This window comes from Cyprinus carpio, chromosome A7, assembly GCF_018340385.1.
Source record: "Cyprinus carpio isolate SPL01 chromosome A7, ASM1834038v1, whole genome shotgun sequence".
Classification (NCBI taxonomy): domain Eukaryota; kingdom Metazoa; phylum Chordata; class Actinopteri; order Cypriniformes; family Cyprinidae; genus Cyprinus; species Cyprinus carpio.
In genome coordinates, this window is record NC_056578.1 from 10,763,535 (window position 1) to 10,784,658 (window position 21,124).

Genomic DNA, 21,124 nt, shown 5'->3' on the forward strand with positions numbered 1-21,124 from the left:
GATTTCTGAAGTATCATGTGACCCTGAAGACTGGAGTAATGATGCTGAAAATTCAGATTTGCCATAACAGGAATAACATTAATTAGTACAGAACTACAGTTGCATGTGTCTGAATTTGTACCAGAAATGTTTAAGAAATATATTTTTATTTCAGTTAATAATTTAAAGAACAAGGCTTTCCATATCAACATTAATTGACATTATATTTTATTGATTATTGGTGTTGCACTAAATTATAGAAGAGAAATGAAAGGAATGATATTTAAATCCAAGAAGGGTGTATATACATGTGATGAATGGATTGTGTTATATAACTTAAAATGTAATTCTTGGTATGTTACTCCTAAACGTTGTAACCCTGAGAGTGTGAACCTCAAACCTTGTCATCACAAAGAAGATTGTGTGCCATATTCCAGGAATCTCCATAAAATGGTCTGTGGGACATTCCAAACTGCGAAAGTGCCTTAAAAGAAAAGTCCTCATGTGACACCAATGCTGACACAGGGGTTTCAGTTCATTCAGTGCAGGATTAAAGAGAGAACTGAACATTATGACTGTTTGTCATAGACCAGTGCAAAATTTCTCTGTGATAAGAAACAAATTAGCAAAAAGGATATTTGTTAATGACATTTTATGCTGTACAGCATATCTTAAATAAATGCAACCAGGAAGTGTTAATGATTAGAGAACATATTATATTTATTTTATAACTTTTTGGTGAACTGAACCAATATTATATAACATTAACATTGTAAACCATATATTATATTTATGCTTTTTCTTTCAAAATGGCAAAATGTGATTGACATCAAATCATAGATTTTTTTTCTCCCACTGTGTTTGCTTGGCAAGTCCTAAAAACTTATACTCAGAACCCATTTTAAGTGCTGTAAATAAAATAATATTGTTCATGCAAAATGTCAAGCATGGGGATCAATAACAGTCTTGCAGTCTACAAAAAGAGCGATGAATGTACAAATGCATTTAAGAGTGCTTATCCACAGAAAAGAAAATGACAGTTCAGCAAAATCGCTTGTTGGGAAAAAGTTTAAATGACATTGGTGGCTTCTGGTTTCACTTTCAAAAGTGATTCAAGCATAAATATTCTTTTTAAACTTAAACATTTCAGATTTTTTACCCACTTTGTTAGAGACAAAAAGTACAATAATCCAACAATGTCACATCCTTCAAAAAAAATTAAATTGTTCAACCCCGCAGCAAACTTCCTGAGTGAAGGAAAACAAAAAACAGGATGTCGAAAACTCATCCCTAACCCTTCTCTTTCATTTAAGTGCTCTGGCTCGTATTGCATTCGGTATTAACATAAGCATTACCGTTATCCTTCTCTTTATGGCCGTGGTTCGAACCCGAAAAACAGTCATCTGAATGAAAGTGCGCTGAGATCTGGTTGTAGCAAAGCAGGACCAGCTGTCTCTCTTCTGGGTTGTAGTCCAGCGAGTGAGGGTGCACTTGTAGGATGTGTCTCTTGATGGTGCTGACCTTTAGTGTTGCGAGCGTAGCGCCACACACCATGCAGATCAATCCATGCTTCCTGCAGTCGTAGTCCATCAGGAAGTCCATCTTCCAGCGGGCCTGGTAATTGCGCCGTTGGTCCTTCCCCGGGTAGTGCCTGTGCCGTGAAGTCGCCTGCGTTGATGGTGTGATATTTGTGCTATTATTGTCTTCTGTTTCACCTCCTTGCTTTGTGGTTTTCACAGGAGACACCTGAGTGTCACCAGCAGCGTTTGTAGTGACAGGGCCACTTTGTGGGTCTTCAGTGCAAAGAAAAGAAAAAAGGGAGAAACATTACTGATTTGAAACAAATTATTCCTAAAAGTATTAACAGAAACAATTTCATGCAGAAATTGTTGAACTCTGACATCAAAACTATAAGCAAATTTACATAACGATCTTGTTCTAGCTAATGAAAACAGGATTTCTTAACCAGATAGCACTACTCTGGTAAGCAAGTAGGCTCAGCTTATCTTTACATCATTAAAATAAGATAAATGTACCTGAGAGGCTAAATAATCTTTAGTTTTTAAGCTGTTCACTTGCTAATAAGTGAACGCTAACTGGAAACACTAGGAAAGAGAAGTGTTTTATTATGTTTAGAAATATGAAATGCAATTTAATAGACAATAATGAGTATATTTTCATGATTAAGTACAACTTGAATATCACTACCCAGATAGCATATGTACATCTGCAAGATGTCTGTTAAAGATCTGGAAAGAATCTGCTGTGTACAAACATCTGATAGACATCTTTAAGATGTCAGTTTTGCATACATTCACAATCATAAACATCTTAAAGACATTTCCTAAACGTCTATTTGACATCTGATAGGAAACGTCCTATAGACGTACTGCAGATGAGAAAACACTAAATGATATGACTTGCAGAAGTAAATTCACACCTCAAATAGACGTCTCTGTGATGTATGTGTGCAATCAGGGTACCTGAGATGCTAAATATCTTTAGTTTTCAAGCTGTTAGCTTGCTAAGCAAAGGCTAACTGAAAACACTAGGAAAGTGAGAGATTTAATTTGACTATTTTTAGCTTCTAAAATACAATGTTATATGTAATATGTAATTTAAAGGACGTTAATCAACATATTTTCATATCAAGTATATCTTGAATACCTTTTCATACTTAAAACAAGGTAAATGTAATCGATAAGCTAAATAATCTTTTATTTTCAGAGATTATATATATATATATTTTAGAAGACGAAATTGATGTTTAAGAACTCTGGTTCCCTGATAGCACACGTATATCACAGAGACGTCTATTTGACATCTGCAAGTCATATTTGTGAGTGTTTGCTCAACTACAATACGTCTGTAGAACGTTTCCTATCAGACGTCAAAAAGACGTTTAGAAAATGTCTTTAAGATGTTTATGGTTTAGAATGTATGTAAAACTGACATCTTAAAGATGTCTGTCAGATGTTTGTACACAGCAGATGCTTTCCAGATGAAGTGATCTTTAACACTATCTGAGTGCTATCTGGGTTCTAACTTCTGGTGTTTATTTTATTTATATGATGATTTCTTTTCATACTAAATTATTAATATGGCATTTACAATAATGATATTTTGTTTCCCTCTATATCTGATGTTGTGTACAGTCTACAGTCGTCTGTACTTACCATCCTCTTTTGGTGTAGCCTTGTTGATATTCTCCTCCTTTATCCAAGCACTGACCACAGCATCTCTCTCACTTCGGCTGAGGCTGTTTGTCTCCGGATGGCACTCCTGGATGTGCTTGCGGAAGTTGCTGACCCTCGGCACAGGCATGTGTTCAGAACACACCATACAGTAGCAGAGCGGGTTTTCTGGAGGACCGTATGCCACTAAATAATCCAGGCGGAGACGCCAGGGGCTGCCGTATTTCAGTCTTCTCTTTCTGGGATAATAAGGTAAAGACTTGGCTCTCTGACCAGTGTCAGGTGGATTCTCATCTCCTCTTATGTAGTTCACCAAGTTTCCCTGAATGGGATCCACGTTTAGAGGGATGAATGAGGCTGAACCGTCTAAGTTTATTTCTTTGGTATGTTGTTCTGATTTGATTTGAGGTTGTAAAGAGTGGGATTCTGCATGGCAAATGACAGTAAAAAAAAGTATTAAAGTTGAGAAGAAACCGGTGTGGAATTTACAATTAAAAATGTTTCACAGAAGCATGTAGAACATCAGACTAAACCTTAGACTATATGTTGTTTTACCAGGGTTAAAAAAAGCAATCGCATTTTTAGACCATAGCCAGAGACAATTATATTTATAATAAAGCAACACACACACACGTGTATTAAGTACACAGACTCTTTTAAATTCTCTAATTTTGTCTGTTTTGTTTCGTCTCTCACCTTCACTGTGCATCTTAGCCCAGGTCTGCAGGATGGAGTGCTTTTCCTCAGCGCTGTACAGCAGAGAGTTTGGGTGCAGATCCAGCATGTGACTTTTGATGTGATCCAAGTGCAGTGAAGGCAACAGACGGCTGCATACCATGCATACTAGACGGCCCTCCTCCGCCTGGTATTCCATCAGGAACTCCTGGCGGAACCAGGCATGCAGCGAGTCGTTCAGGTAGCGCTCCATCACCTGAGCTGTGGGGCCTGGGAGCTCCTGGACCGAAGAGGTCGGAGGGGATGGCGTGACCCTGCTAATGCCAGACTGGGCCTGAAGTACTGGAGAGATGGAACCACCAGGCTTGCCTAGAAGGATGTGAATAATAAAGGTCTTCATAATAATAATAATAAATACATCTCATTAACAATGTGCCTCTCTTACACTCAAAGTGCTATAGTGAAGTAAACATCTCAAAAAGAGAGCAATAATAATAATAAAATAAACTAAGAAAATAAAATGTTATAAAATGGAAAAAAAAAGAATAATGCATCTTATTTATAATGTGCCTTTCTCACACTCAAAGTGCTACAATACAGATTTGCATTGTGACATTATTTTCATAAGATTTAAACACATTTCCTGGCAAGGTCTCATTACTGTATTGCATCCAGATATTTTTTTATTCTTAATTATTAATTCTCTTTATTACTGTAATGAAAATCATCTTGCCCTTACAAAATTATTTTTATTTATTTAAATAAATACAAATATTAGCATACAATAAAGGCAGAAAGGCATTTTTACCATGATGTAAAAACACTGAAATACTTTTTATACTTTCTCTACTTTTAAAATAGTATTTTTATATATATATATGTAATTTATATTTATATTTATTTATAAATCTCTATGTTTTTTGTCTTTTACTAAAGGGTGGGCGAATATGCTTAATTGAGAAAGAAAGAAAGAAAGAAAGAAAGAAAGAAGTCTCATGAAAATATTAGATAGGAAAATATCTATATTTTCCCCCAAATAGTTTGAATTTCTTTCAGCAAAACATCATTATTATGATTATATTATTGATATTTATTTTTTGCGAGGTGAAAAGTTATATATGTTTTGTCGGGTTTCATGTGATTCAGACTCCACAAAAACACACAGAAGCACCAAGAAATATAAACCCAGACCTGTGGAGTGCCTGTTAACATCCAGAATCTCCTGTGACTCCGGAGGAACATCTGGAGTGGGACATAATGGCCCCTGGCTGTTTTCTCGATTCAGATGACTCTCCCATCCCGACCGGATCACATCTTTATCTGACTCGGTCCACAACAGGGAATACGGATGCTTCTGATTGATGTGCCTCTTGATGGTGCTTAACTTCAGGGTTGCAAGTGAACTGCCACACACCATGCAGATCATCCCTTGTCTCTGTGGCTCGAAGTCCATGAGGTACTCGCTGCGCCAGTACTCATGGTAATAGCGCCGGTGGTCTCGGCCAGGTGTGTGCTTTACTGGAGGGGGGTCCTTTGTAGATGGTCCTGGGATGGGAGACAGAATGAAAGGCGAGTCTGCACTCTCAGAGACACACCAGTAACTGGTCCCCGGGGAGCATACAGAGGTGACAGGAGCATCCTGACTGTCATGAGATGTGAGACCATTGGTCACGTCCTCTTGACCTGTGGAGGACACAAAAAGAGAGTGTCACTGATGAAGTGTAAGGTCAAATTTGACTATTACACTGTTTTAAATTACAGGGAAATATTAAATAATGGAGATTAATATGAAATGATGAAGATGAATTAAAGTGAAATTGAAGTAAAGTTTTTGTAAATAAATGCTTTAAAAGTAATCTGTATAGGATATATTCAGAACTTACCAAATGTGCATATTATATTGGACAAAAATTATTTATTGTTATTACTTAAATTATTATTATAAATTATTATTAGTAGTAGTAGTACTAGTAGAAGTAGTAATACTAGTCTTTAATTTGAATACTTTCACTGATTCTCAAAAGACAACAATGTTAGTAACTTCATTCGAAAATATGCAAATCATTATTATTTCATAGAAATATTTTAAAAAATAATGACTTGTCATGATTAACTTTAAATCAATATTAAAGTCAATTTTGTTCATAAACATAATTAATCCGTCATCATATATTTATATATTCATATATTATTATTAATAGTACTTTTAATTTAACATTAGTCTGTTGCTTATAGTTTATGTCATTCTCAAATTGTGTAACTAAAGTTATTTAAATAGGAAAACATGCAAATTATTTAGTATTTTGTGATATATATATACGATTTTATTTATATTTAATATAATAAATGTATTAAAAATGTTATCATAAAACTATAAAATGTATATTATAATCTGTCAGCATATATTCAAATTATATTAAACCTCCACAACTACTACTGATAGTATTTTCATGTTAACATTAGTCTGCTGCTGATTCAAATTTAATCTCAATAATTGGTCATTTGAAAATATTTTTATTTCAGAAAAATAATTAACGCAAATAATAATTTAGAACGATTTAAATTAATAAAGTGAGAATGTGGTGTGTTTCCGCAGGGCCATTTTTAGCACAAGAAGGAGGCGGCGGCATGGTGCGGTACCGCCGTATTTCCGCTAGGTGGTGATAGTGCATCGCGTATACATATGCAGCATGGTTATTTTACCTTTGTTTATAGTGGAGCCCGAAAGATTAGGGGCCATGCAGCTGCGTGCTATTGTTCGTCACGGGTTTTAACGCTTCCAAAAGAGAGCCATCGATCTAATGGTCAAAGGTAAATGCCTAACACAACATTTACCTGCTGAGAGGTCCCCCGAGTGTCCCCGCTGCGGTGTCGCCTCCTCTTCCTCAGCTTTTATTATTAATGAGCGAGATTCTGTCTGCTCAGCTTTGTGCACCGACTCTTTGGACTCCGCTTCATCCATACCTGTGTTATGTGATTTTAACGTACAGGATTCGCACCTTTTGTACGTGGAAATGTCACAACCGGAGGATTTCGTAGATGCATTCGTCGGGTGGTTGACTAAATATCTGAAACACGCACTCACCCATTACAGTGCGAGCAGTGTCTGTCTCTGCACTGAAGCCTCACCGCTGTTTGCTTTTTGGTTTAAGTAAACTTAACTTCACGGGACGGTACAAGTCGCATTTAGATCGAAGTTGGAGTGCAGATCTGTCAAATGGTCGGTGAATTTAAGCGGTCTCCTGTTTGTATTTAGATGTTCTGCTTGTCTTCAGGGTGGAGAGCCGAGCTAGGGGCCCCTGGGGCTCCTTTAGGGGCTCCTGGGTAAATTTAAAGAGACAGTAGCGGCTGTGATGTAGTGACGGGTGCACCATGGGGCCCATCCTAAATGTTTTATTTTATATTTCACATAAGTTTGTAAACAAAATTATGCATTCTGTACATACCATTTAACATTTAATCAATTAAAGAGTTATAAAATAGGATTAAATATATATTATTTTTTAGTTTTGCATCATACATTTATTTAATATATTATTTAACGTTTCTGGAAAATATAGGCCTAGTTATTGTACATGAAATGACAGTCAAATAAAACTTAAAAGCCTATATTGTTTTAATTTGTTTCTTAAATTTGTTTTTGTAGAATATCACTGTCTATTTTTATTATAAACTGAATACTTACAGCCTATATTTGTTTCTTATATTTGTTTATGTGGCCTATCACTGTCTATTTTATTATAAATTGAATACTTACAGCCTATATTTGTGTTATTTTTTTCTTATCTTTGTTTATGTAGCCTATCATTGTCTATTTTATTATGCATTGAATAGCCTACTTATAGCCTATATTTGTTTCTTTTATTAATTTACATAGCATATCACGGTCTATTTTTATTATACATTTAATTAATATAAAAAATGAGTATGTATTTAAGTATTCAGTATAGCAATGTAAAAGTTGGTCCCACGTTTAAAGCCAGTCATGATGTAATTTGTGAACCGCTCATTTTACTGAATATATTAAATATGAAACTGAAAAAAAAACTAAAAAAGACATCTGCATATGATTCACATCGCCTCTTCTTCAAATGCAAAACGTATTTGTTTTCTAATTGAAGGAGGGATCTCTACATGCTTTAAGATCTATATCAGTCCAGGCACATGCTGTAAGCTCCTACATCCTGGTACTTTTACATTGTCAAATCACCTATCGTAAGAAAGGCTGCAACGGGAAGCGACTGCAGTGTCTTGAGATTGAGTTTAAAGAAAGTTAGGTGTCACTGTCACTAACAGGTAAAACCCACGCATGCTTCGCGCACGCGGTGTTGTCACGACGCCGAGTGCTTTTAAAGACACGACAGTCCACGCGCTTTTAGACAAACAGACCGCAGCTCATTAGGGCAGATCAGGAAGACAACACTGTCTCTGCCACAGACTTGAGACAGCGACAGCTTGTTCAGTAAAATCCCTCTAGGGTTTGCTAGGATGCTTTTTAAATATAAATTTTATATAAATAAACAGGCGCTGTCATCGCAGTGTCCAGAGCTGGGAAGTAACTGATTACATGTCATCTGAATTACGTATTACATTACATTATAAAATAATCAGACCACAGTTACTTTTTTAATGATTACATCATACACATTATTCACACAATACCAATAAATCAATCATACTTTTTTCATCATTTAAATGTTTCTTTCTAAACCTTCCTATCATTTGTATGCATTCAGTAAGTCTTCTAGTTTTGTGGACATTCACACAAAGACCAGTCACTAGTCCAGCGCACTCAACATTTGACAACTGGATTTATCATTTCAGGTTCTTCAAGTGCTTCAACATTGCATCAACTACTGATTACCAATTATCAATCAGTTATTAAACCATGTATTACTATAGTTTTGGAAGGCTTTTGTCTTTCAAACATTAAAATTCACATTATTTCTTATTTACAGGTAATGCCAAAACATTTTTTGTCCACCAAAACTCTTTCACCTAATATATTTACTTGAGTAATATTATGTGTAAAATTGTTTTTCTGTTTTAAATGATAACCAAAGTCGATTTATATTCCAATTTGTTTTTGTTGAAAATTTAGTCCGATTTTATTTTATTTTATTTGTTGCTGAAGTGTAGCCTCAAGCTTAAAGTCAGTTGGTTTGTGTTAATGAACATGAGTTGATAATGTCTCTCATCTTTCAACAGATCAATTATTAATTATGCATTTTTGTTTTCCCCTAAAGGTCAACTACTCTTGGTTTTCAGAAAAATAAACAGTATGACTCAAGCAGTGCATGCAAAATCCAGACCTTGAGAGACTGCTTTACATAAATTAAAGATGTGACCCCACAGATATCATGTTTAGAGAAGGTTTTTCCCTGCCTTAGAAGACTTACTCCAGCGGTTGACATTAATCAACAGTATAATGATGGTTTAACCAAGCATCAGCCATGTCCAGCGAGACTTCCTCTAAACGTTGTTATCAACCAGCAGCAGAGCTTGATGATGCCACTCTCCACCTGCAAAAGTGAATATTGTAGGAGCAAGAAAAGAGAGCAAAGGGCGAGAAAGTCGTCTACCAAAAAGAAGATCGGAAATGAAAATCTGGGGTTGTGCATGTCTATTGTTAGTGAAGCCAGCAATGATCCCTCTCTACATTATCATGATGTTTCATTCAAACAGGAAGATGCTGATGCTCCTAAAAACTCCTTCAGCTCAGGTCTATCAGTATCTGGAAGTAATATTACTGTGGTACCATGCCAAAAAGACAGCTGGTTTCAACAGACCAAGCTCAACCATGTATTACCTCAGTTGTCAGAAACAAGCACAAATTCCCTGAAGGGTGTAATGGGCAATAAAAAAATTAAGTCCTCAGATACAGGGTCATCAAAAACAAATGCTACAACAGTTAAATCTGTCTGCCCAACAGGCCATTCTGTGCATACAACATGCATCGAGCAGCATTCAAACAGTGCTAATGTTAAAAAAACAAAAAAAGGAATTTTATCCCTAAATGGCAAGCTATTAGCAACATCTCCGCAAAGCCATGTATCCATAGTTTTACCTGTCCACAGAAACCAAAATAAGCCTCAGAACTCTCTTAGACCCTTGAGCTGCATAATGAAGGTTTATGAAATCCAGAGTTTTGCTTATAGTCCTATCACCAAGAGAAGAACATTTGCCTTTGCTTCAGAGCACAACAAGAGAGTGACTAGTTCAAGTTGAGCTTTATTGTCATTCCGCTACATGTGTGGACATACAGTGGAACAAAATGTTTTTCTCGCAGGACCACGGTGCTACATAAATAAACATAATATAAACATACAACACTATACTATGACTGAAGAAGAGATGGTTGCTAAGCGTAGAGAGAACTAGCGTATCAGAAAGCAAGAACAGAGGGCAAAGCGTGCTGCAAAACTGGCCCGGGATCAAGAAGGGTGTCTCGGACAAGGACAGCCTTTATCTGTTGGTATCTTGCATGCTTCATCTCCTACTGTATCAAACAGTAAGGCCTTGAGAGGAATCAGCCTCAACTCAAATTTTGTATCCCTCAATCAGCAGTCATTGGGAGCAAAATTTGATGGTTCTCAGATAACACAACTACATGTCCAGGGTACTAAACCAAACCATGCATCCTTATCCTGTGGTATTTTGCAATCATCCTCAAGTAAATCCAAATACAAAGTACAGAAATTTGCACATACTTAAACGAGACGTCTACTGACATCTCCTGAAGCTTCCCTACCTGCAAGTCAAGACATTTCCAATGTGAAATGCATCGGAAAGGTAAAACTCAAGGTTCAAGTAAATTCATCCCTATATTCACATGCTCAACCAGCCACAAAGCTAGGATCTGCTCCATGCAACATTTCCAGTAACTTTATTAATGCTCAGCAAAACTCTCTAAAGTCTAGGTTAACCAGAGGTGAAGTTATGGGCAGTATGACAATCACCATCCAGTCTGAAACCCCAACAGAAGAAGACTGTGTCGCCCATTTCAGAGAGTACTGGAGGATAAAGAAACGAGAGCAAAGGGCCAGCCGAGCTGCCCGACTTGGGAATGTTCTAATTAGGTCAAAGGTTTCAGTGTTAAAGCAGAGAGAGCAAAACAAGAATGTAAAACCAAAGGCACAGTATTACGTCATCCATTGCCACAACAGTTTGTGACTCCTCAACCAGTGCCCCAACCCCTATAAAAAAGAGCATGTCTATCACACTATACAAACTGTATTTTCCATCCCAGAAATTGCTCCCTGCATCAGTATCAAAGACAGCAAACCTTCACCCTGTCCATCCTTAGAGTCACACATTGAACCTCCAGTAGCTGTGGACCATTATACCACTACTCTTCAGGCCTCCATGAAAAAGCTCCTGGAGGAATCGGTTTACACACCAGAAGAAAATAATGCCAATGAAATGCATGTTAAGTGTGAAAATTAGTCTCTTCTGTTGACTAAAGATGACCTTCTTACATCTGAAGATGCAAAGCCAAGTCTTAACTTAGAACAAAATGTCTCATTAGAGTGTGACTTCTCAGAGTATACAAGCCTTAAAGATATCAAATTGAGACCTCAGGCATCCACTTTTGAAGACACCAGCCATTGTAAGTCTCATAACGTCTGTCAAGTGGTTACAGATAGATGTCATGCCACACACAGAAATTAAATGTTTAACCTAGGGTGACCAAATGTGCCTTTTTCCCAGGACACGTCCTGGCCAGGATTTCTATATTGCCTAAAAAATCCAGGTTTTGGCTTTGGTTTCCTGTTTTCATACTTGACCAATAACATGCATACATTGTACATAATCAACGAATCGGGGTGCGTGAGAAGGTGGGAACTACAGAGAACGGTCAAAGCGATGCAAATACGTGTACTTATTAGTGTTCGATTTGAAGCAGCTCTGAGCATGACGATCAGTGTATGACATCAAAGTACCTTGAGAGTGATTCAAAAGCGGTACAAGTACACGGTACTTTGTCATACAACAATTGGTTTGCGCAGCGCAAACAAAGCCAAAACGTGGATATTTAAGGCAATATAGAAATCCTGGCCAGGCGTGTCCAGGGAAAATGGCATGTTTGGTCACCCTATTTAAACTATTATATTAATACTGATACTGAATACTGAATAAGCATGCTTACACACACACACATACATGCACACACATTTTGTTGCAGATATAGATATTTGAAATAAGTAACAAAATACTTACTGCAAGTCTTCTCTTTTTAATAATTTATATATAATTTTCAGGTTTAACTGTAACCATAATGTGGCAAATTGTAAAAAAAAAAAAAAAAAAAAAAAACTGATACATATCTGTATAAATGAAGTGGTAAACTTGACTAAATGTGATTTTAAATGTTATAATATTGATTTTATATTTAATTGCAAAACCTATGAAAAGTACTGTTTTACTAATGTGAATGAGCCCATTAGTGGTCATCTGCTGCCATCTAGTGGTTATAATTGAAATTTCACGGAGTTTATTATAAATATAAAACTATTGTAGTGCCATTTTTTGCCTGATATCCATAAAAGTGAGCATGCTTGTTTATTTTGGATGAAAACCGGGAGGCTTGAGACTGTCCCATAGACTGCCAGGTAAATAACAGTGTCAAGGTCCATAAAAGGTATGAAAACCGTCGTCAGAATACTCCATCTGCCATCAGACGTGCAATTTGGATTATATGAAGCGGCGGGAACACTGTGTGTCCTCTGAGGCAGTATAGGACAAAGAACCTTGGACAAAGACACTGGAAATTTTCAGGTTAATAGGACTTCGGGTGGTGTAGCTATAACCATTTTTTATGTTTTTTCATTGTTTATAGCGCCAGCAAGTGGACAGTTGCCACGTGGTTTTTCATGCGACCCCAGAATGAGCTCTTATGCATGTGTGCCGTGTTTGGTGAAAATATCTCATTCTGTTGACGAGCTATAGGCATTTCAGTAAAACTGTCTCTGTTTTGGCACCTCTTTGAGGCTGTGATTGGAAATGTCAGCTTTTTTTTAATTATTGACAAGTTTTGTTAATTATTGACAAAGAGACTTTAGAGAATCTCGCTGCTTTGGTTCGGCTGCGATTGGGATAAAAACCTAGGACTATTTCGCAAATGTGGGTTTTTCTAAAAATGCAAATAATACCTGAAAATTTTGCCAGAGCCACAAGCAAATCTGAGGCATGCATTTTCTCTGCCTTGAGCCAAGGATTCAAATGAAGTAAGGCACTTGAGCCTGCGCCTAACGGTTCGGGAGTCATGATCGATTTTGTACTTTTGGTTGCTGTAGCACCCCCTTGAGGCTGATTGGGGCGAGCCTTCTTCTTGGACGTAATAGGCAGTGCAAGTACTACCAGCACCTGAAAGTTTCAAGTCTTTAGAAGACTGCGCTACGCTCTTGAACCCCTAATTATTAACTCGCTAATCAAATCACCATATGACCTTACTGATTTACAGTTATTTGAAAGCTATATAAGTTTGATTCACTAACAAGAATTGATCCATTAGAATTTTTACCTGAATCAAACAACACTGCTTTCACTTCACAGACTCCCCTGAAGAAAACGCAAAGAAAGAAAGAAACATTCAGAAAGAAACAAGCAAGTGCACCAAGCCTTCAGGTCCACAGCCACAGCCTACAGATAAATCAAGAACTAATAGAAGCCAAATAGTGGCAATGGCAAATCCACAACAAGATCCAGAAGAGATTACATGTAGGAGACGCATGCAGTGAAGGATCAAGAAACAGGAGCAGAGAGCTAGAAAGGCAGCATGTGAGAGAACGCTACGCCAGATGTTGGTCGCTCCACAAGGCAGAGATACCTCAAAAATTTGAGGTCAGTTAATTTTTTTTTTTTTTAAATAATAGTTTTATTCAGCAAGGACGTATTAAATCAATTAAAAGTGACAGCAAAAGTGACATTCATAATGTTACAAAAGATTTCTATTTGACATAAATGCTGTTCTTTTTAACTTTTCAAAGAATCCTGAAAAAAATGTATCATGGTTTCTTCATAAATATTAAGTGGCATAGCTCTTTTCAACATTAATAATAAGAAATGTTTCTTGAGTAGCAATTTAGCATATTAGAAATGATTTCTGAAGGATCATGACTGGAGTAATGATGCTGAAAATTCAGCTTTGCAATCACAGAAATAAATTATATTTTAAAATATATTAAAATAGAAAGCTTATTTTATGTTGTAATAATATTTCATAATATTACTGTTTTTATTGTTTTTTATTCAAATAAATGAGAGAGATTTCATTCAAAACCATAAAAATATTTTACTGACCCCAAATTTTTGAAAAGTAATGTAATTGCAGACAGAGAAAAGGCCCCAAATAAAAGCATTTTTCAAAACACTGTCAGCAGTTACATCCCCCTCATTTATAGATCGTTCTAAAACAGACCAAAGTGCAGCACTGCTGTGAGTTTGAGTGGGACTGTGATACCCACACTGCGCAACCCACTGATCATGCAGTTGTTTTCTCGTGTGACAGATCTGTTGAACTAATTTGTGGTTTGCACAGTGATGTACAAACGGATCTGCTCTTCACTATGAGTGGCTCATTCATCTAAACGGATCATCATATAGTCATCACCATTTTGTTTCAAACCTGTATGACTTTTTTTCTTCTACAGAACACAAAAAATAGATTTTGCAGGATGTTTCAACAGTTTTTTGCTCGTTCAAAGTCAATAGGGTCCAAAACAACACTGACCACTGACTTTCATTATATGAAGAAAACAAAAATTCAAACTAGCAAATGTGTTCCACAGAAGTAAGTCATACATGTGTGGAGTTACATGAGGGCAGCTTTATACTGAAAACCAGACATCAGTATACCAAAACCCTGTAATAATAACACTATATGCTTTATGTCCCCTGGGGGCCCCAGCTATATCTCAGCACCAGAAATGCACAGACAAATGGAGGTAGGTTCTTTTGAATTGGAGTAGTGTTCACAGGGCCCCACGTGGGGCCCCAGCCATACCTCAGCACCAGAATATCACAGAAACATTTTGGAGGCCTCTTTTGACTCGTGGCAGTGTACAGAGGCCCTGTGTGGGGCCCCCATGCCTCCAGGCATATCTCTGCACCAGCACTACTGTAGAGTCATGAAAAACATAGGGAAAAAATGTGATGGTGGCGCGTTTTAGAATTGATTAGGAGTCAAATAATCAAAGATGTTTTTCTTCAAAATATATTTCTCAAATAAACATGTAAAAGATATGAACATTTATTTTAGAATTAAAGATCAGCAGCCATCTCAAGTAAATTAATATTTTCAATATTTTTCTAAAGACTGGGAACTTACTGTTTCTTTCCTCAGTTTCTGCCATGGCAGAAGTGTCTAAATTTGGTTTGTCCATTTAAGTAGCACTTTTATCATGTTTGAGAATTGTCATCATCTACCCAGCCTCAAGTTTCTCAGAACTTGTCTCTGACTTTGTCTGTGAAAACTAGACCACTAGACTACTTAATCTTGCATTTACATATACTTACGTACTACATAAACTTCGAATGTTTTTTTTTTTCTCCTTTGGTCAAATGAGCTACAGCTCTGCAGCCCCCTAGGTGCTGACACTCCGGAATTTGTTGATGCCATTTGCTGACTACAGTTAATGTACATTATCCTTACTTTTTCTTTAATCTTCCCAGAGTCAGAACTTTACCAGTCTGTGCTCATCAGTAGTTCAGAGGTAAGTAGTAGTAGAAAAAAATATTGTAACTTCTGTATTTAATAATTTGTCACACCTTATAAGTATTATTTTTTTTAATGAACACTACTGTTTAAAAGTTTGAGGTCAGTAAAATGTTTTTTATGCTCAGAAAGGCTGCATTTATTAGATCAAAATACTATAAAACAGTAATATTGTGAAATATTATTACAATTTAAAAAAACTGTTGTAGTTTAATATATTTTAAAATGTAATTTAGGCTAATCCTGTGATGGCAAAGCCTTTTCTTGTCATGTTTTTACCGTCACTTTTTTATTTATTTATTTATTTAAATTCATTGTCACTAAACAAAAGTATTAATTTATTTAAAAAAAAAAAAAAAAAAAAAAAAAACTTTTTGAGAACCAAATTAATGTTTGATTCATTTACAAACAGCATAACACCACAAGACCAACTTGGCTACTTGGCTGAACCATGTCAACCTGCAGTCAAAGGTTATTTTTAAATGATTTTTTTAATACACAGTTAGCAGTGTATACACAAAACAGTTTAGCTGACTATTTGTTTACTGATATAACTAACATCTTCTGTTTAAAGAAGAGTCAAGCTTTGCACCAAATCATGCATCGGAGGGACTTTTATCACAGGATAAGTGGAGAAATGTGTACCTCATGGACTTTGAGCCTGTCAACCCGTTGTTGGTGTGTATGGTTTGTGGAGAGCAGCAGTACTCGATGAGTGTGGAAGGGGTGAAAGCTCACATTGGGGAGGTGCATCCTGATAAACTATCATTGATAGACCTTGAACATCAAGGCATTCTTGATTCCTGGGATAAACACGTGGCCGTCTGAGAACACTTGCAGAGCCTCTACAGGTAACAGGGAAATTTGCATTAAGTCTGGCTTAAAAAATAAATAATAATTCATTTTAAGAATTAATTTTCAGAACCAAATTTAAACTACCTAGTCAGAACTTAAGCTGAAATGGAGGCCTGCATAATGTATATATTATTTTGATTATTTATATAATATTTTTATTTTGTACTTTGACTTGCCATAATGTTCTATTTTTTCACTTAAGAATTTGTCTCGAATAGATGATTACATTCTTCTTCAGTTTATATAATACTATACGATCAAATATAATTCTTATCTACCTTAATTTGAACTCTGTTCCTTGTAGTTAATTACTAGCTAACCTGCTAAATTATCTGAGAGTGTGGCATTAATGTTTGGTTATACACAAATACCACGTTTGAAAATCACAAGGATGAGAATCGTCAGATTATACGGTTTAGCAAACACAGTTTGTTAGTCTTTACAATCTAAGCCAAGGATAAATAAAATATTTAATTCTGATTCCCTCTTTAGTCCACATCTGTTTTAGCTAATAAAACCATTTGCACCCTTTGTTTGCTTGTCTGTAAATTTAAAATGTTAATTAGCTTAGCATGCATTTTAGTATTATGTGCATCTTTTTTATGACTATGATTGCATAGAGGTTTGGTGAAAATATAGGTCTTCATTTGCTTAGAATAGTGAAACTAAAATTGTTCTGTACACTAAATAACTACTTAACTACTTATCTAAAATCTTATCTACTTATTTACTATTTTTATTATAGTAAAAAAAACACAAAATCAAAATATTGGAGAAATGTATGTTTTATTGTACTGCAAAATCAGTCTATGACATGGTTACATATCATAGAAAAACTCTACATAATGAAAACAGATCTCAATTCAAAAACAGTGTGTAATTTCACAAGACATAAAATCAGTATCTGGTAACTAAATTAAATATTCATCATATTAGATTCATGTATAACTACCACAGTCCGTCTTTGTTAAACGCACAATCCATCGGCATGGCTTTTGCAAAAGCAAACTCTCACTGTTTTACTCTTTGTGAGTGTAGCGGTTCCTCCTCTGTAATTTGATCTGTTTCGACCTCCTGCTCAGGGGTTTGCTGTGCGTCTGATGTGGTTTGCAGTTCTCTAGGTCCAGAATCCAGTCGGAACACTGTGGGAATCTGACCCAATATGGGACAGGTCTCCTGTAGACCTGAAATCCACTGAGACAGAGTGACCTGGTCTCCCTGACCGGCCATACACATGGCATAAACCGGCCCCTCTTCCACTGCAGGAACAAATGAACACACATCATTGTATATATTTGGTGATATTCAAACCAAGTTGACAAAGCAGTATGAGTCTCACCATCATCAACATCGAATCTGAAATCATCCCCCATGTCTCTTTCCAGGTCGAGATCCAGTCGCTGTGGGTAGAAGAGACTCTGCTCCGGACCCATCATCTCAGGGTCAAATTCTTCCTCAACCTACAGGAAAATAAATAAGATACTAATACATAATATTGAATGCAAATTATTAAAGAATGAAGTCTTCATTTTATTATAATGTATTGCTGTATTCTTTGAAGTGTTACACTACTAAGTTTGGAATAATTAAGATTTTTTAAACGTTTTTGAAAGATGTCTCTTATGCTCACCAAAGCTATATTTATTTGATCAAGAATACAGTTTAACAGCAACATTGTGAATAACTGTTATCTACTGTAATATCATTTAAAATTTAATTTATTCCTGTGATGGCAAAGCTGAATTTTCAGCAGCCATTATTCCAGGCTTCAGTGTCACATGATCCTTTAGAAATCATTCCAATATGTTGATCTGCATTAAGCAAATTCATTAAATGCCACCATTGGTCTAATTACTGTACCTTTTCCTCAGATGGTACAGGGTCTGCCCTGAGTAGGTAATAATGAACACAAGTCTTTCTGAGCCATAGTGGGAAAGGGCCTTCGACAAACACGGGCCTGCATGGATTGTGTTTAGCCAGAAGGGAGCGCTGGTTTGGACTTTGAATACCTGATAACATAAAAGATACAATGTTTTGTTTTGTGTGCTTAATGATTTCACCAAACAGTATCGCAAATCTCTTTTTATGTCAAGAAGCATTTAACAAATCACAAAAATGTGATGTCCAATTACTCTGTATAATGATATAGAAATCTTATGAAAGCATTACAATCGGTCCTTAGTTCAGTGATCAAACTATGGTTAAATATATATTTCAGGTTAAATACTGTATAAGTTGGATAGTATTTGTAGAGAACGACAAAGCATTTTGTGTTTGCAAACAGAGTTGTGAGTTCTTATTTTCTGTTGTACAGATAAGGTACAGATGACACACATTTAACCCAGAATATTCCTGAAATTTCAAGTTCAGTTATCAGTAATGGCTGCTTACCTACAATATGGGGGCGCATAACTTCTTCACCAGTCTCTGTGATGTCAGTTGATGGATACTGCAATGCGTGAAATAAAGCACATTTATATATATTCAATAAAATTAGTAAAAATGAACACACACACACACATATGTATATATATTAGGGCTGTCAAATGATTAATCACGATTAATCACATCCAAAATAAAAGTTTTGTTTACATAATATATGTGTGTATACTGTGTATATTTATTATGTATATATAAATACACACACATGCATGTATATATTATTTATATATAATATAAAATATAAGAATATAAATATATAAATGTATATACATGTAAATATTTTCTAAATATATAATTTATGTGTGTGTATTTATATATACATAATAAATATACCCTGTACACATACATATATTATGTAAACAAAACTTTTATTTTGGATGTGATTAATCGTGATTAATCATTTGACAGCCCTAATATATATATATATATATATATATATATATATATATATATATATATATATATATATATATATATATATATATATATATATATATACACACCTTTAAAAAAAATCTAACTAACACCAAACTTTTAAACAGTTGTGGTTCTGCTTGTGTGAAGCTGCTTTAATTTGTAGATCCAATAGTCACCTGATAGATTGTTATTTTAGCATCCAGGTCATCTGCAATCCGGGTAAGACTGAATCGAGCGAGCTCTACTGGGTCACTAGGGAGCACATGTGGGACGGGGAAGGGGTTTGCATGCTTGAATTTGGGAAACCAGTACATGATACGCTGGTACTTCCTCATGGGATGACTCTTTTCCCCAAATATCTGAGCCAGTAAAACCTTGGTCTCTACATTCGGCATGATACCTGGCAAAATTAAGAAGGCAAAGAATTGGCAAATCATTAAAGCAATGCATCAGGTGTTCTTTCTCTCCTACAAAAACACAAACACACACCATAGTTCTCCATCTGCTCCAGCAGCTGTACCCCACACTCTTGCTGCCGTGGGTAGTGGTTGAACATCCTCTGGATGAAGTTCCGTGGCATGAACACCTCTTTTGGAAACACATCCAGGAGTTTGTTGTAAACAGTAATGTCTCGTTCTACTCCAAATTCTGGCATCTTCTTCAGGGCAGCATAAATAAACTCCACGTGGCCTCGTCGCCGAATGTCCTTCTTGCTGAAAACATCCACGACCCTGTTAAAATCAGCCTTGGTCTTTGAGTCTCTAGCAGCTCGCTCAAATAAATCATCATGTGTGACTAAACTTTTGTCTTTATTAAGCGTCTCATCTTCGACTGTCTTTTCAAGCTGTGTCCGGCTTGGACGACTCGTGGAGCATACTGCACTGCAGTGGAATGGTCTCAGAAGCTTTAAAAAATTGGTCAGAAAAACAGAGTGCATTAATGCAGGCACTATCAGTCTATAAAGCAGCATTTTTCAGAGGTAAGCAGGTACCTGGCCATAGTTGTGCTGTGATCCACGGGTTTGCAGATGTGCTCCAGTAGGTAGGATCACTCGCTGTACAGGTTTCCCCAAAATACGTGCAATGCACCCAATGCACTGAATCCGTAACAGCTGACGAGGGGCGTTCATGATTATGACATCACAAACCACAGCAGATGAATTACAAATGTACTGAAATGAGCCTAGAAAGTAAACTACAGGCAAAAACATAATTACTATCAGAGAGCATTACTGCAATTGTCATGTAAAAGTGTATGCTATTGTTTGTACATAATTTGTCTGTTTCATGTCTGTCTATCTATCTAAGATAGATAGATAGATATAGATAGATAGACAGAAAGATAGATATAGACAGACAGACAGATAGATAGATAGATAGATAGATAGATAGATATATAGGTAGAGTTAGATATAGACTCTATATCTAACTCTGTCTATCTATCTGTCTATCTATATCTATCTACCTATCTTAGAGTTATAAGTAATATATAATGCAATATTAACCTTCAAAATAATTAGTAATTATATAATGCAAATGATAATCACTTTGTGACATTTAGTACTGCATTTTTCTATACATTTAATTATGCTATAAAATAAAATAATCATATATTGCAGATAAACGCGAAATAATGCTTCATCAATACTCACGATCTCATTCTGCTGTCAAGTCTCCTTCAGCCGGTTTTCTGGTGCGTCGTCTTTCAACTTCCCCCTTAAACGCCACGAGGAGAGTTACGCTCACATTGGTTCCGGGCTGGGTGTGTTCTTCACGACCTCGGCGCTAGATGGCAGAGAGGTATAGGATGAAAACTACAGCTGTAGCTGTCAAAAGTTCTGTTTTTA

General features: G+C 36.0%; 2 protein-coding genes and 1 long non-coding RNA gene across 5 annotated transcripts; 1 reads left to right on the forward strand and 2 right to left on the reverse strand.

The window, feature by feature from the left end:
* Positions 1–177: 177 nt before the first annotated feature.
* Positions 178–7,270, reverse strand: LOC109069115 (zinc finger translocation-associated protein-like). The gene is made up of 5 exons (XM_042759593.1): positions 6,684–7,270; positions 5,040–5,531; positions 3,870–4,217; positions 3,156–3,599; positions 178–1,772 (listed from the first exon to the last, which is right to left on the reverse strand). Exons 1-5 carry the CDS (start codon positions 6,808–6,810, stop codon positions 1,288–1,290), a joined length of 1,896 nt encoding a protein of 631 aa, XP_042615527.1. The 5' UTR covers positions 6,811–7,270; the 3' UTR covers positions 178–1,287.
* A 4,702-nt stretch (positions 7,271–11,972) lies between these two features.
* On the forward strand, positions 11,973–17,633 carry LOC109069116. Of its 2 annotated transcripts, XR_006160409.1 has the most exons (5): positions 11,973–13,691; positions 15,522–15,562; positions 15,977–16,035; positions 16,139–16,415; positions 17,502–17,633. It is a non-coding gene; the product is annotated as an uncharacterized LOC109069116 (long non-coding RNA). The 2 variants fall into 2 exon arrangements; XR_006160410.1 differs by lacking the exon at positions 15,522–15,562.
* On the reverse strand, positions 17,189–21,076 carry LOC109069080 (evolutionarily conserved signaling intermediate in Toll pathway, mitochondrial-like). Of its 2 annotated transcripts, XM_042759599.1 has the most exons (8): positions 20,930–21,074; positions 20,270–20,472; positions 19,768–20,182; positions 19,455–19,678; positions 18,811–18,868; positions 18,280–18,428; positions 17,759–17,879; positions 17,189–17,678 (listed from the first exon to the last, which is right to left on the reverse strand). In XM_042759599.1, the coding sequence occupies exons 2-8, from the start codon at positions 20,405–20,407 to the stop codon at positions 17,431–17,433; spliced, it is 1,353 nt and encodes a 450-aa protein (XP_042615533.1). In that variant the 5' UTR covers positions 20,408–20,472; positions 20,930–21,074; the 3' UTR covers positions 17,189–17,430. The 2 variants fall into 2 exon arrangements, with proteins under 2 accessions (XP_042615533.1, XP_042615532.1); XM_042759598.1 differs by having other exon boundaries at positions 17,189–17,879; positions 20,930–21,076.
* Positions 21,077–21,124: the final 48 nt, after the last annotated feature.